Consider the following 13,073-nt stretch of genomic DNA (forward strand, 5'->3'; position numbering starts at 1 on the left):
TCTTTAAAAGAACGTTCAAGCGATTTCAAACTTTCACGCGATTGATCTTTGCAACAAGCTTGTGCCGTAGGGATAGTTATTACTGAGTATTTTACCGAGGAGAAAACCTGAAGCCCGCTGGGTTAGGCGGCTTGTTCACGGACTCTGTTCCCTCACTCTTTTTAGACCATTTGTGAGGTGAGACTTCACAATTTTTTTGGATACTGGTGAATTTCCGGAAATCCGCTAGTTTCCGGACTTTATTAAGTCATTCATTCCTAAACAAGGCTGGTTACAGTTTAAACACCCGCCGCGCATTCGCGGTTTCCATGACACCACCGCGGGTGTAGGTACTTGCTAAATCTACTGATTTGGAAGGAATCCATAGTACCGCGCATGCGTGTTGTCCAGACAAAGTTTGAACTCGGAGGCTTCCGTAGAGAGAGAGGGGGCAAGATGGCGGTGGCAGCGCTGGGTCACTTAGGTAAGGACTTCTTAGTGGTTAAGGAGTAGAAGAGTCGACATGGGAGTCTGAATTGACGGCTTGTGTTAATGTTCCAGGTGCGTTATGGATGCAAAGCCTGAGGAGCCGGGGGAAGCTGGTCTTGGGGTAAGTGTCTGGCCTCGGAGTCTCAGAAGTGCCCAAGGCCGCCTTTCTAATGTGTCAGTCAATTACTGAGCGCCTATGTGCCGGGCTGGGTTTTAGGTTTTGAGGCCACTGAGGCGAACAAGACAGCCCAGATCTCTGCTTTTCACACCATTTCTCCGCCACTATATTGCATAACCTTGCAGGGATCAGGATTACCCATTACTGAGGGACCGTTGTAAATGTGTTTTCTGAACAGTCTCCTCTGACCTTTCTGGTCTTCCACTTCCATATGGGAGCATCCAACTTTTCTAGATTCCTATTTGGTTACTTGCTTATGTGGGCAGGGACTGTGTTGTAGATATCCGTGGTTTACATCATGCCTGACGTTGTGCTAACCGCTTTATATGCATTATCTCATTCTTATAACATCCTTCGTTATGTAGTAAGTACTGATATATCAATTTTTCAGACAGTTGAAGCCTCCAAACGTTATACAACTTACCCAAGACCACTCGATTATAGAAAGTTTTGAGGATTTATGCTGTACTCTCCAGAGCATTCTGTGGCCTTAGGACAAAAGCGTTCTTTAAAGGTTAGGGCATGCAATTGAGTCAGGGCTGTCAAGAAGCCTTTCCCTGCCATCTTCTCATAGTCTCTCTTCTGCAGTACAACTGTTTGATTCTGATCGGTGCATTTGTTAGCATTTATTTTGGTTTAGTTCATAGGCTTTAGAGACAGATAAAGTGGGTGTGAATCCACTTTTTAATTGTGATTTTGGAAAATTTACTTATTCTTTCCAAGTTTTAGTTATCTCTTATGTGATATGAGAGTAGTATTAATATATATGTCATAGATCTTTTTTATGAGGATTAAATGAAATAATGTATATGAAGTGTTTAGTATGGTGCATGGCATGTAATAATCTCGCCCTAAATCCTAGCTGCCATTAATGTTTTTATCATTATAAATTATTATTGAGTTCCTATTATATTTAGCCTTGTCCTAGGTTCTTGGGTTCTAGGGGGATGAAGAGTTGGGCTAAAGAAAATAGGAAGCACTGGCTCTTAGGATTTTTTTATGCTTTGCTTTCTTAAATTATTTTCTATCACTCCACTTCCAGCCATGCTGATTTACTTACTTTTAAAGAATATGCTGTGCATTGACTTGCTTCTTGGCTTTTTCATGCTGTGACCTCACCTCCTGTCTATAACAGCAGTCCTCCTCATTATTCAACCCCTGTTCAGATGTTTCCCTTCAGGAAGTTTTCTTAGATCTCTCTAAAACTGAAATAAATTAATTTCTCCTTCCTCTTAGCGTATATGCCTTGCATAATGGCTTCATGAACACGTGTCTGCCCTTTTCTAGCTTGTGTATCTTGGAGAGGGAGGGACAGTTCTTGTTTCTTTTTGTAGCTCCAAAATAGGGTCTTTTACAAAGTAAATATTTTTATAATGTTCGTTGATTTGAATTGTCTTTTTTTTTTGTCTTTTTTCCGTGTCCGGCAACGGATCGCAACCCCCGTACCGGACCGGGGACCGGCAACGGGATTGCAACCCTCGGTGTTGCTCCCGCGCCTCGCTCAGCCAGTGAGCGGGAACCAGTCTGTATGTGGGATCCGAACCCTCAGGCGGGAGCGCCGCCGCGCTTCCCAAGCGGCGCACTATCCAGTGCACCACCGGGCCGGCCCGATTTGAATTGTCTTGCACTGACTTATACTAGGAAACTCTGAGCAAAAAACTTCAGTCTTTTCATCTTGTCATGTGTACAAGAGTTGGGTTTTTTTTTTCCCCCCCTTTTTGTCTTTTTTCGTGACCGGCAACGGATCGCAACCCTCAGTGTCGCGCCCGTACCGGACCGGGACCGGCAACGGGATCGCAACCCTCGGTGTTGCGCCCGCACCTCGCTCAGCCAGTGAGCGGCCGGTCTGTATGTGGGATCTGAACCCTCAGCGGGAGCGCCGCCACGCTCTCTATAGCAGTGCGCCACCGGGCCGGCCCCAAGAGTTGGGTTTTGCTAGATAATCTCTAAGGCTCTTTGCAGTTTTAAAGTCATATAAGTTTTATGAGTCCCCATTCTGGACTTTCTAATGGGGGAAGTGACTGCGAAAACTAAGTAGAATGGTATAAATAGTGCTCATGGTAACCGTGTAAAATCTTACAGATTCTATGATTCAGTGTTTGGAAATTTAATTGCATATAGGCTCCAGACAGGCAATATAAATGAATGAACTAGGAGAACTTGTCTATGTAAAGTGAGAAAGAGTGGTAGGTCCTGTGGCAGTCAGTAGAATGCATTTCTTTTCTAAAGACATTGAATTGGGTTAAGAAAAAATACTGCTTGTATTAGTCCATTTTTGTTGCTTATAACAAAATACCAGAAACTGGGTGATTTATAAAGAAAAACAAAATGTATTGATTGCTTACAGTTTCTGAGGCTCAGAAGTCAAAAGTCCATCTGGTTGTCAACAGCGACCCTGGTGTCTCACATTGCAAGGTGGTGGAAGTAGAGAGAGCAGAGAGAGACACAAGACAGACTCTCCTCTTCTTTTAAAGCCCTCAGAACCACACCCCTGACTGCCATTTTTAATCAATTCACTACTGCAAGGTTCTACAATCCACTCACCCCTTCAGGGCTCTACCTTTCAATTACCATAATAGGATTTCCCACCTTCCTAACAGGCGCAGTGGGGACTAAGTTTCTAATACATAAAACTTGGGGGACACAGTTCAAGCTTCAGGGAGTTTTGGAGGGATGTAATTCAATCTACTACACTGCTGACCAAATAAAACTTTTCTGCAGGCTGTATTTGGTAGAAGACTGACAGCTTTCAGTCTTTGAGTTCAAATCTCCTATTTTACCAGTGGATCCATTTGAGAAGTATTGTAATCTATGGAAGGTTACACAGTTAGTAAATGGCAAAACTAGGATCTAAACAAAAAAATCTCTGGTTTTAGATAGTGTTCTATCACATCATGGGAGTGATGGAGTGATGGGCCCAGAAGGAGTTTGTCAGGGGAGTCTTTTTGGAAGAGGTGATTTTAAAGTTTAAGTTTAAAGAGTGAAAGAGTATGTTTTGGTGGTTAAGAAATAGAAGGGTGGCTAGCTGGTTATCTCACTTGGTTAGAGTGTGGTGCTGATAACACCAAGGGTTTAGGTCTCTGTGCTGGCCAGCTGCCCCTCCCCCCCCACCACCAAAAAAAAAAAAAAAAAGAAAAAAGAAATAGAAGGGCTAGTGTAAAAGTTTGAAGGCATGATAACAGGAACCATTTGGAATAGAGAGGTCATGCTCCCTAGTCTGCAAAAACCAGCAATTTTTTTTTTTTGGCTGTTAGCATAGATGATAGTGACTTTCAACTAGGGGACATTTGGCAATGTCTGGACACATTTCTGGTTGTCACAACTTGGGCAGGGGTGGGGGGTTGCTACTGGCATCTAGTGGGTGGAGGTGAGGGATGCTGCCAAACATCCTACAGTGTACAGGACAGCCCCGACAGCCCCCTATAACAAAGAACTATCTGGCCCAAAATGTCAATAGTGCAGAGGTTGAGAAACTCTGAGCATGTTACGGTTCAAAGTTGCTGGAATTTCAATTTTTTGTTTGCTAAATTCTTGTTTCCTTGATCAATTGTCCTTGCCCTTCACAAAATAAAGTTATTTTGAGTTCCGCAAATGTACATATCACTTCAGCCCCTTTATTTGAGTTTTTAATTGAGACTGGTAAATGGTGAGGGGATGTTCTTTTATTCAGTCTCAAGTGTAGGATTCACTTAATTTTCTCAGAAGTAAATTTGGAACAAAGAACTTTTCACCTTGATGATTATAATAGCATGATATTCTCAAGATAGAGCCTGAGGCCAGTATTGTCTTCACTTGGGACTTGGGTCTGCTTTGAACTAAATTTCAAAATGAACTTCACGTAATACGTAGGAAGTGTTAGTTCTGTTCTTCAAATTGTGATTTTAGAGAGTCCTCAGATACTCTGTCTTATCTGAATTAACTCTTAATCCTAAAATTTGATTTATATCTACTACTGTTCATTGCCTGACTACGGGCACAGTTTAAAAAATGTTACTTAAGTATTGGCAGGAAATCCAGATGCTAGTTCCGGTATACCACCTGCTTTGTGCGTGAGCTTTGACAATCTCACCGTACCATGGGCACCTGTGTGTATGTTATATGTATAAGCACCCTGGAGACCTGCTTCACACCTACCGTTCTTTCACCCAATTTATAGCAATATGATAAAGCTAAAGGGATTTGGGTTTCTTAGTAAATGAAAGGGTTTTATCGGTAATGATGATACTTGAATTTGAAAATGATAAAAGTTGATCCTGGGTTCTTTTTAAAACTGCCTTTCATGGGCCGGCCCGGTGGCACACTCGGTAGAGTGTGGCGCTTGGGAGTGTGGTGGCGCTCCCGCCGAGGGTTCGGATCCCATATAGAGACTGGTCCGCTCACTGGTTGAGCGCGATGCGGGCGCGGCACTGAGGGTTGCGATCCCGTTACCGGTTGCAATCCCGTTACCGGTCACGAAAAAAGACAAAAAGGAAAAAAACAGCAACAACAAGACAAACAAACAAAAAACTGCCTTTCAGTGCTTTAAAAAAAAAATTTTTTTTTTCTCTTATTTTGATTCTATAGATTGCTAACAGTAAACTAGAGCTATAGGTAAATCTAAAACTTGGTTGGAAGTTTTGCTGAAAAACATTTCTACAGAAGGAATGGATTCTAGCAATAACCTATGCCATCATTAGTTCATTCAACCAACTTCCTTATCTTGAGTTTGTTTTCTACACTTACTCTTCACAGGGTTTCTTACATAAAACGTCTCGTAAAAGCCTCAGTTTTGAATTAGTTTGAGTTTTCAATTTTACTTTAAGGTTACTTCATTTTACGTTTTGATTCAGTGTTATTCCAACAATTGGCCAGGAGAGGGCACATAGAAACGTTTGATTTAATGCACTTTTAAATTAAGTACACCATTTGGAATAAATTTTAATTTAATTTGATCACAATAGTTTAGTATTTGCTTGATAATTCAGTTTATGAACCATTTGAGCCCTGAAAGTGTTATAGGTATTCAGAAAGCTTTGTCATTATTAATTCAAATGTTTAATTTATTAAATGTTATATCTAATTCACTGAATATGTACTGAGGATTTGAGGAGTGCAAGGCATTGTGCTAGAGGCCATAAGGTGAATAAGCTGAGAAGGGTAGATTGGGGCTAGATTTGAAAGGCCTTCTTTGTCTTGCTAAGGAGTTTGGACTCTATATTTTGGACACTGGGGAAACACCAAAGTTTGTTGTGTTAACTTTTTATTTGGATATAATCAGACCTATACGAAAATAGGCAATATGATGAACCTCCATGTACCATCATTCAACTTCAACAATAACTAATTCCTGGCCAATCATATCTATAATCCCTTCTCTCCCCAATCATATTTTGAAGGAAATCCCCCACACTATACCATTTCATACATAAATATTCTATAGTGTATTTCATTAAACAGTATAAATTATCCAGTTGATGTTCAAATTTCCAATGGCTTCATAACAGTTATACATTTAAAATTATAATAGTCCACACATTGTAAAATGGAAGAAAATATTTGCAAATTATTTATCTGTTAAGGGATTAATATCCAGAATAAACAAAGAACTCAAACAACTCAATAGTAAAAGAAGCAGATAATCGAATTAAAAAATAGGCAAAGGAACCGAACAGACATTTTTTGAAGTAAGACATACAAATGGCCAATAGGCATATGAAAAATTGCTCAAAATTGCTAATTATCTTACAAATTGTGTTAGTCGGGGTTCTCCAGAGAGACAGAATCAATAGGATATGTTATAATTATATGAGAGGGATTTATTAGGGGAATTAGCTCACGTGGCTATGAAGAAAAGTCCCACTATAGGCTGTCTATAAACTGGATGCCGGTAGCGTGGCTCAGTCCGAGTGAAAAGACCTCAGAAGCAGGGAAGCTGATGGTGTCCTTGGTATAAGTTCTGGAACCCAAAAGCTGAAGAGTCTCAAGCTCTGATGTCCACGGACAGGAGAGAAGAGTGTATCCTAGGTCCAGCGGATCAAGAGAGAGAGGGCTTCACCTCTTTCCTCTGTCTTTTGTTCTCTCTGGACCCCCAGTGGATTGGATGGTTTCCACCCACACTGAGGTGGGTCTTTCACACCTGGGCCACTCAGACTGTCATACTAATCTCTGCTAGAAACACCCTCATGGACACACCTCAAAAGATTGCTTTACCAGGTTTCTCAGCATTCCTTCATCTAACCAAGTTGACCTAGAACTAACCTTCACACAAATGCAAATCAAAATCACAAAGAGATATCATCTCTTAGAATGGCTGTTATCAGAAAGACAGAAAATAACAAATGCTAGTAAGGATGTGGAGAAAGGGGAACTCATAAATTTTGGTGGGAATGTAAATTAGTACAGCCACAGTGGAAAACAGTACAGAGATTTCTTAGACAACTACAGACAGAACTACCATATGCTCCAGCAATCCCACTACTGAGTATATATCCAAAGGAATGGAAATCAAGTCAAAGGGACATCTGCACTCCCATGATTATCGTGGCTCTATTCACAATAGCCAAGAGTTGGAACCAACCTAAAGTCCTTCCACAGATGATTGGATAAAAAAAATGTGGTATATATACACAATGGAATGCTACTCAGCCATGAAAAAGAATGAAATTCTGCCATTTGCAGAAACATGAATGAGATTAGAGAAAATTATGTTAGGTGAAATAAGCCAGGCACAGAGAGAGAAATACTACATGTTCTCCCTCATATGTGGAAACTAAAAAAGTTGACCTCATGGAAGTAGAAAGTAAGAATAGTTGTTACTAGAGACTGGTGGGGGGAAGTTAAAGGGGTTAATGAGAAGAGAGTTATCAGTGAATATGAAATATTAGAGAAATAGGGAAAATGGGATCTGGTGTTCTGTAGTAATATAGGGAGACTACAGTTAACAACAAAGTACTGTGTATCTTTGAATGGCTAGTCAAGATGATGTTGAATGTTCCTAACACAAAGAAGTGAGAAATGTTTGAAGTGATGGATATACTAAGCACCCTGATATTATCATTGAATGTATGAACATACCTAAATATCATATTGTACTCCATAAATCTATATATATATACAATTATCATAGGTCAATTAAGAAAAAAAAAAAGAAAAAAAGAGAGAAATAGAGAGTAGAATAGTGGTTATCAGAAACAGGGCAGGAGGGGGAGGGGAGCTGGAGAAAGGTTGGGGACTTGTCCAAAGTTACAGTTAGGAAGAATAAGTAGGTTAACAATAGCTGATAATATTGTGTATTTCAAGACAGCCAAAAAAGAGGATCTTGAATGTTATAACCATGAAGAATTGATAAATGTTTGGGTAATAGATGTGCTAACTATTCTGATTAGGTTATTATACAATATATGCATGTATTGAAACAAGAAACTGTACCTCATAAACATGTACAATTAAAAAATTTTTTAAAAAATTGTTAGATTAAAAAGAAGTCCACACATTGAAATTGACATTTCTCTTAAATCTCTTAATCTATGGGTTCTTTATTCAATTTTCAGTTTTTTTTCCCTGGTAATTTATTTGTTGAAGACAGTGGGTTGTTTGTCCTGTAGAGTTTTCCTCAGTTTGGATTTTGCTGAGTGCATCTCCACAATATTACTTAACTTGTTCCCTTTCTCTGTATTTCCTTTATTGAATCTAGAGGTTTGATCAATTCAGGTTCATTTTTTGTGGGAAAGACTACTTCATGGATGATGGGTGGTGTGTTTTTCCATGGGGGGCATATAGTGCCCCCTTTGTCCATCAACTTATTAAGGGCTACGAAATGATGCTGTTGTAATTCTGCTATTTCTTCACTGATAACTGTATAGAGGTCAAACTTTCCTTCACCTGCTAGTTGGCCACTTGGTAGAGTTTGTATAGGAAAGACAGAATAAATGCTTGGTTCTTTCTCTTTATTTACCAGTTTTCTTTTCTTTCCTTTTTAAAAATTATATTCTTTTATTCGTTTATTTGCCTTTTATTTTGTGATATTTTTGATATTTTTTACATGTTGAATGTATAATTTTAATTTAATTTAATTTAATTTTTGAAAATATTTGTACATATTTGTGGGGTGTAGTGTGTTGCTTCAATACATGCATGTACGATATAGTCATTTACTTAGGGTAGATAGCATAGCTTAATCACCACTTCCTCCCTCCACCCCTTCCCATACTCCTGGTAACCATTACTCTCTACTGTTATGAGAACCGCTTTTTTTTGTTTCTTTGTTTAGATTCCATATATGAGTGGGATCATGTGGTATTTGTCTTACTGTACCTGCCTTCATTTAGCATAATGGTCTCCATTTCCATCCGCGTTACTGAAAATGACAGCATTTTTTTTTTTTTTTAATATCTGAATAGTATTCTATTTTTTTTTAATCCATTCATTCATTGATGGACATTTAGGTTGATTCCTTCACTTGGCTGTTGTGAATAGTGTTGCAATGAACATGGGAGTGCAGGCGTCTCTTTGATATATTGATTTCAAATTTCCTTTGGGTATATATTCAATAGTGGGATTGCTGAGTCATAAACTAGTTCAATTTTTAGTTCTCTGAGGAACCTCTGTATTGTTTTTCTTTTTTCTTTTTCTTTTTTTTTAACTAAAAGGGAAATTTATTTAATGTAAATATGAACATTAATAAAAAAGATCTCAAATCAACAATCACCTTTGCACCTTAAGAAACTAGAAAATGAAGAGCCAGCTAAGCTCAGACCTAACAAAGGAAATAAATAATAAAAATTAGAGTATAGATAAAAGAAATGGAAAATAGAAAAAAAAATAGAGAAAATCAATGAAACCAAAAGTCAGTACTTTGACAAGATCCGCAGAATTGACAAACCTTTACCTAGGTGGACTAAGAAAAAAGAGAGAAGACTCAAATAACTAAAATCAGGAATGAAATAGGGGTCATTACAATGAAATTTATAGAAATCAAAAGGATTATAAGAGAATGTTATGAATAATTGTTGGCCAACAAATTAGATCATGTAGGTGAAATGAATAAATTCCTAGTAACGTGATGTACTAAGACTGAATTATGAAAAAACAAAATGTTTGAACAGAACTATAGCTAGTAAGGTGAGTGATTATTGGTTTTTGGATTCCTGATGCAAGATTCCCTTGAGGATTTCTTGCAGGGATGGTTGTGTTTTGGTGAACTCCTGCAGTTTTTGTTTGTCTGGAAAATACACTATTTCTCCCTCATTTCTGAAAGATAGCTTTGCTGAGTATATATTCTTGGTTGGCAGTTTTTTCTTTTAGTATTTTGAATATCTGATCCCATTTTTTTCTGGCCTGTAGAGTTTCTGTTGAGAAGTCTGCTGTTAGTCTGATAGGGGCTCCCTTATTAGGTGACTTGATGCTTTTCTCTTGCTTCTTTTAAGATTCTATCATTGTCTTTGAGCTTTGTCAGTTTGACTATCATGTGTCTTGAAGAGGATCTTTTTGGGTTGAATCTTTTTGGGGATCACTGAAGGTGGTCTTGGATCTGAAGGTCTGTGTCCCTCCTTATACCTGGAAAGTTTTCCATTATTATTTTGTTGAGTAGGTTTTCCATGCCTTTTCCTTTCTCCTTCCCTTCTAAAACATCTATGATTTGAAAGTTTGTGTGCTTCAGGTTGTCTGCTAGCTCTCTTAGATTTTCTTCATTTTTTGAAATTCTCTTTTCCTTTTATTTGTATGCCTGGGTTATTTCAAAATGAGTGTCTTCAAGATCAGAAATTCTTTTTGTCTGCTTGTTCTAGCCTGCTGCTTAAGCTATCAGTTGTTTTTTATTTCTTTGAGTGAATCTTTCAGTTCCATGATTTCTACTACATTCTTTTTTAAGGTATTAATCTCTTTGTAAATTTCCTCTTTCATTATCCTGGATTTTTTTTTCTCATTTCATTATGTTGTCTGAGTCTTCTTGTGTCAGTGAGTTTTCATAATTTTGCTCAGAAGTCCTTTTCAGTCATTTCAAGGGTTTCCTGCTCTATAGGGTCTGGTATTTGATAACACCAAGGCCACGGGTTCGGATCCCATATAGGGATGGCCGGTTTGCTCACTGGCTGAGCGTGGGGCTGACAACACCAAGCCAAGGGTTGAGATCCCCTTCCCGGTCATCTTTTAAAAAAAAATAGGGTCTGGTATTTGATAACACCAAGGCCACGGGTTCGGATCCCATATAGGGATGGCCGGTTTGCTCACTGGCTGAGCGTGGGGCTGACAACACCAAGCCAAGGGTTGAGATCCCCTTACCGGTCATCTTTTAAAAAAAAAATAGGGTCTGGTATTTGAGAATTACTGTATTCTTTTGGTGGTGTCATATTTTCTTGGACTTTTGCATTTCTAGTTTCTCTAGTTGGTGTCTGGTCATCTGGCAGAGCAGTTGCTTCTTCTATTACTCTGGAGTGGGCTTTGAGGAGAGAGACAGCTTCTTCTTCTTCCAGTCTCCACTGGTGATTCTCCTTGTGTCAATGCAGTCTAGTGTTTGGCAGGACACCTGCATGACAGCTGTGGCTACTGCTGTGATATCAAGCCACTTTTGTGGCAGCCATGGCTGTGGTGAGCCACCTGCATGGAAGTGGTATTTTTGGTGTGCTTCTTGCCTGTTTCTGAGCCAGTGATGCTGCCCTCAGCTCTGGCCTAGGACCCTGGACATGCTCTGGCACTTACCCACTTCCAGGCAGAGGAAGCTGCCCTCGGCTTTGTTTTTCATAGTGGCTCTACCAATTTACATTCCCACCAGCAATTTAGGTGAGTCCCCTTTTCTCTGCATCCTTGCCAGTCAGTATTTGTTATTTTCTGTCTTTTTTTTTTTTTAAAAGATGTCTGGTAAGGGGATCTTAACCCTTGACTTAGTGTTGTCAGCACCATGCTCTCTCAAGTGAGCTAACCGGCCATCTCTATATAGGGATCTGAACCCTTGGCCTTGGTGTTATCCAAGTGAGCTACAGGCCGGCCCTTCTGTCTTTTTCATAATAGCCATTCTAACTGGAGTAAGATAATATCTCATTGTCAGTGTTAATTTGCATTTCCCTGATGAGTAGTGATGGTGACCATTTTTTCAGGTGCCTGTTGGCCATTTGTATGTCTTCTTTTGAGAAACATCTGTTCAGGTCCTTTGCCCATTTCTTAATTAGGTTATTTGTTTTTTTGCTTTTGAGTTGTTTGAGTTCCTTATATATTCTGGATATCAGCCCCTTGTCTGATGTGTAGTTTCCAAACACTTTCTCCAATTCTTTAGGTTGTCTCATCACTTTATTGACTGTGTCCTTTGTTGTACAGATGTCTTTTAGTTTGATGTATTTCCATTTGTCTATTTTTGCTTTAATTACCTGTGCCTTTGTAGTCTTGCTCAAAAAAGCACTGCTCATGATATAATGAAATACAGACATGGCTACTTGGAAATTTTTGATAACTAAATTATTAGAAAAATAATATAACCATTAAAAAAATTTTGTTCTCACAAAACATGAGTCTCTTGAATCCATTAAACTAAAGAGCTTTATCTGTATTAGTATTTTCTTTGGATTGAAACTGTATTTGTTTTCTGTATTTCAATAAACTCTATGATAATGAAAAAACAAAAACAAAATCACTGCCCACTCCTATTTCGTGCAGTGTTTCCCCTATGCTTTTTTCTAGTAGTTTCATAGTTGTGGGTCTCAAATTTGTGTCTTTAATCCATTTTGAGTTGATTTTTGTATATAATGAGAGATAGGGGTGTAGTTTCAATCTCCTGCATGTGTATATCCAGTATTCCTGGCACTATTTGTCAAAGATGCTGTCCTTTCCCAGTGTTTATTTTTTGCACCTTTTTTGAAAATCAGTTGGTTGTAAATGTGTGGAATTATATCTGGGCTCTCTGTTCCGTTCCATTGGTCAGTTTGTCTGTTTTTATTCCAATATGTGTTGTTTTGTTTTCTATAGCTTTGTAATATATTTTGAAGTCAGGTAGTGTGAGCCTCTGACTTTATTCTTTTTCTTTAAGATTGCTTTGGCTATACAGGGTCTTTTGTGGTCCTATAGAAATTTTAAAATAGTTTTTCTATTTCCATGAAGAATATCATTGGTAGTTTGATAAGAATTGCATTGAATCTGTAGATTGCTTAATCTGGACATTTTGATGATATTTCTTCCAACCCATAAACAGTGGATATCCTTTCATTTATTTGTGTCTTCTTTAATTTATTTCACCACAGTTTTATAGTTTTCATTGTAGAAAATGAAAACTTTCACCTCTATGGTTAAATTTTACTCCTAGATATTTCATTTTTTTGATAGCTATGGTGAGTGGGATTACTTTCTTGATTTCTTCTTCAGATATTTTGTTATTGGCATAAAGGAAGGCTATTGTTTTTTTTTTTTTTTTTTTTTTTTTTTGTTGCTTCATTTCTGGATTTGGATTCTTCCCCCCCCCCCCCCC

At 38.5% G+C, this 13,073-nt stretch overlaps 1 protein-coding gene across 2 annotated transcripts in view; it reads left to right on the plus strand.

Moving 5' to 3' along the window:
- The first annotated feature begins 401 nt into the window (after window positions 1-401).
- The window catches only part of MRPL22 (mitochondrial ribosomal protein L22), a 37,620-nt gene continuing 24,948 nt past the window's right edge, over window positions 402-13,073 (plus strand). The window contains exons 1-2 of one of the 2 annotated variants that reach the window (XM_008573174.1): window positions 402-463; window positions 541-589. In XM_008573174.1, coding sequence (XP_008571396.1) covers window positions 436-463; window positions 541-589 — 77 coding nt within the window. In that variant the 5' untranslated portion in view covers window positions 402-435. Of the gene's footprint in view, window positions 464-534; window positions 590-13,073 lie in introns of those variants that run through there. The other variant, XM_008573175.1, reaches the window with a different exon arrangement.

Source organism: Galeopterus variegatus, unplaced genomic scaffold, assembly GCF_000696425.1.
Source record: "Galeopterus variegatus unplaced genomic scaffold, G_variegatus-3.0.2 Scaffold884, whole genome shotgun sequence".
Lineage (NCBI taxonomy): Eukaryota > Metazoa > Chordata > Mammalia > Dermoptera > Cynocephalidae > Galeopterus > Galeopterus variegatus.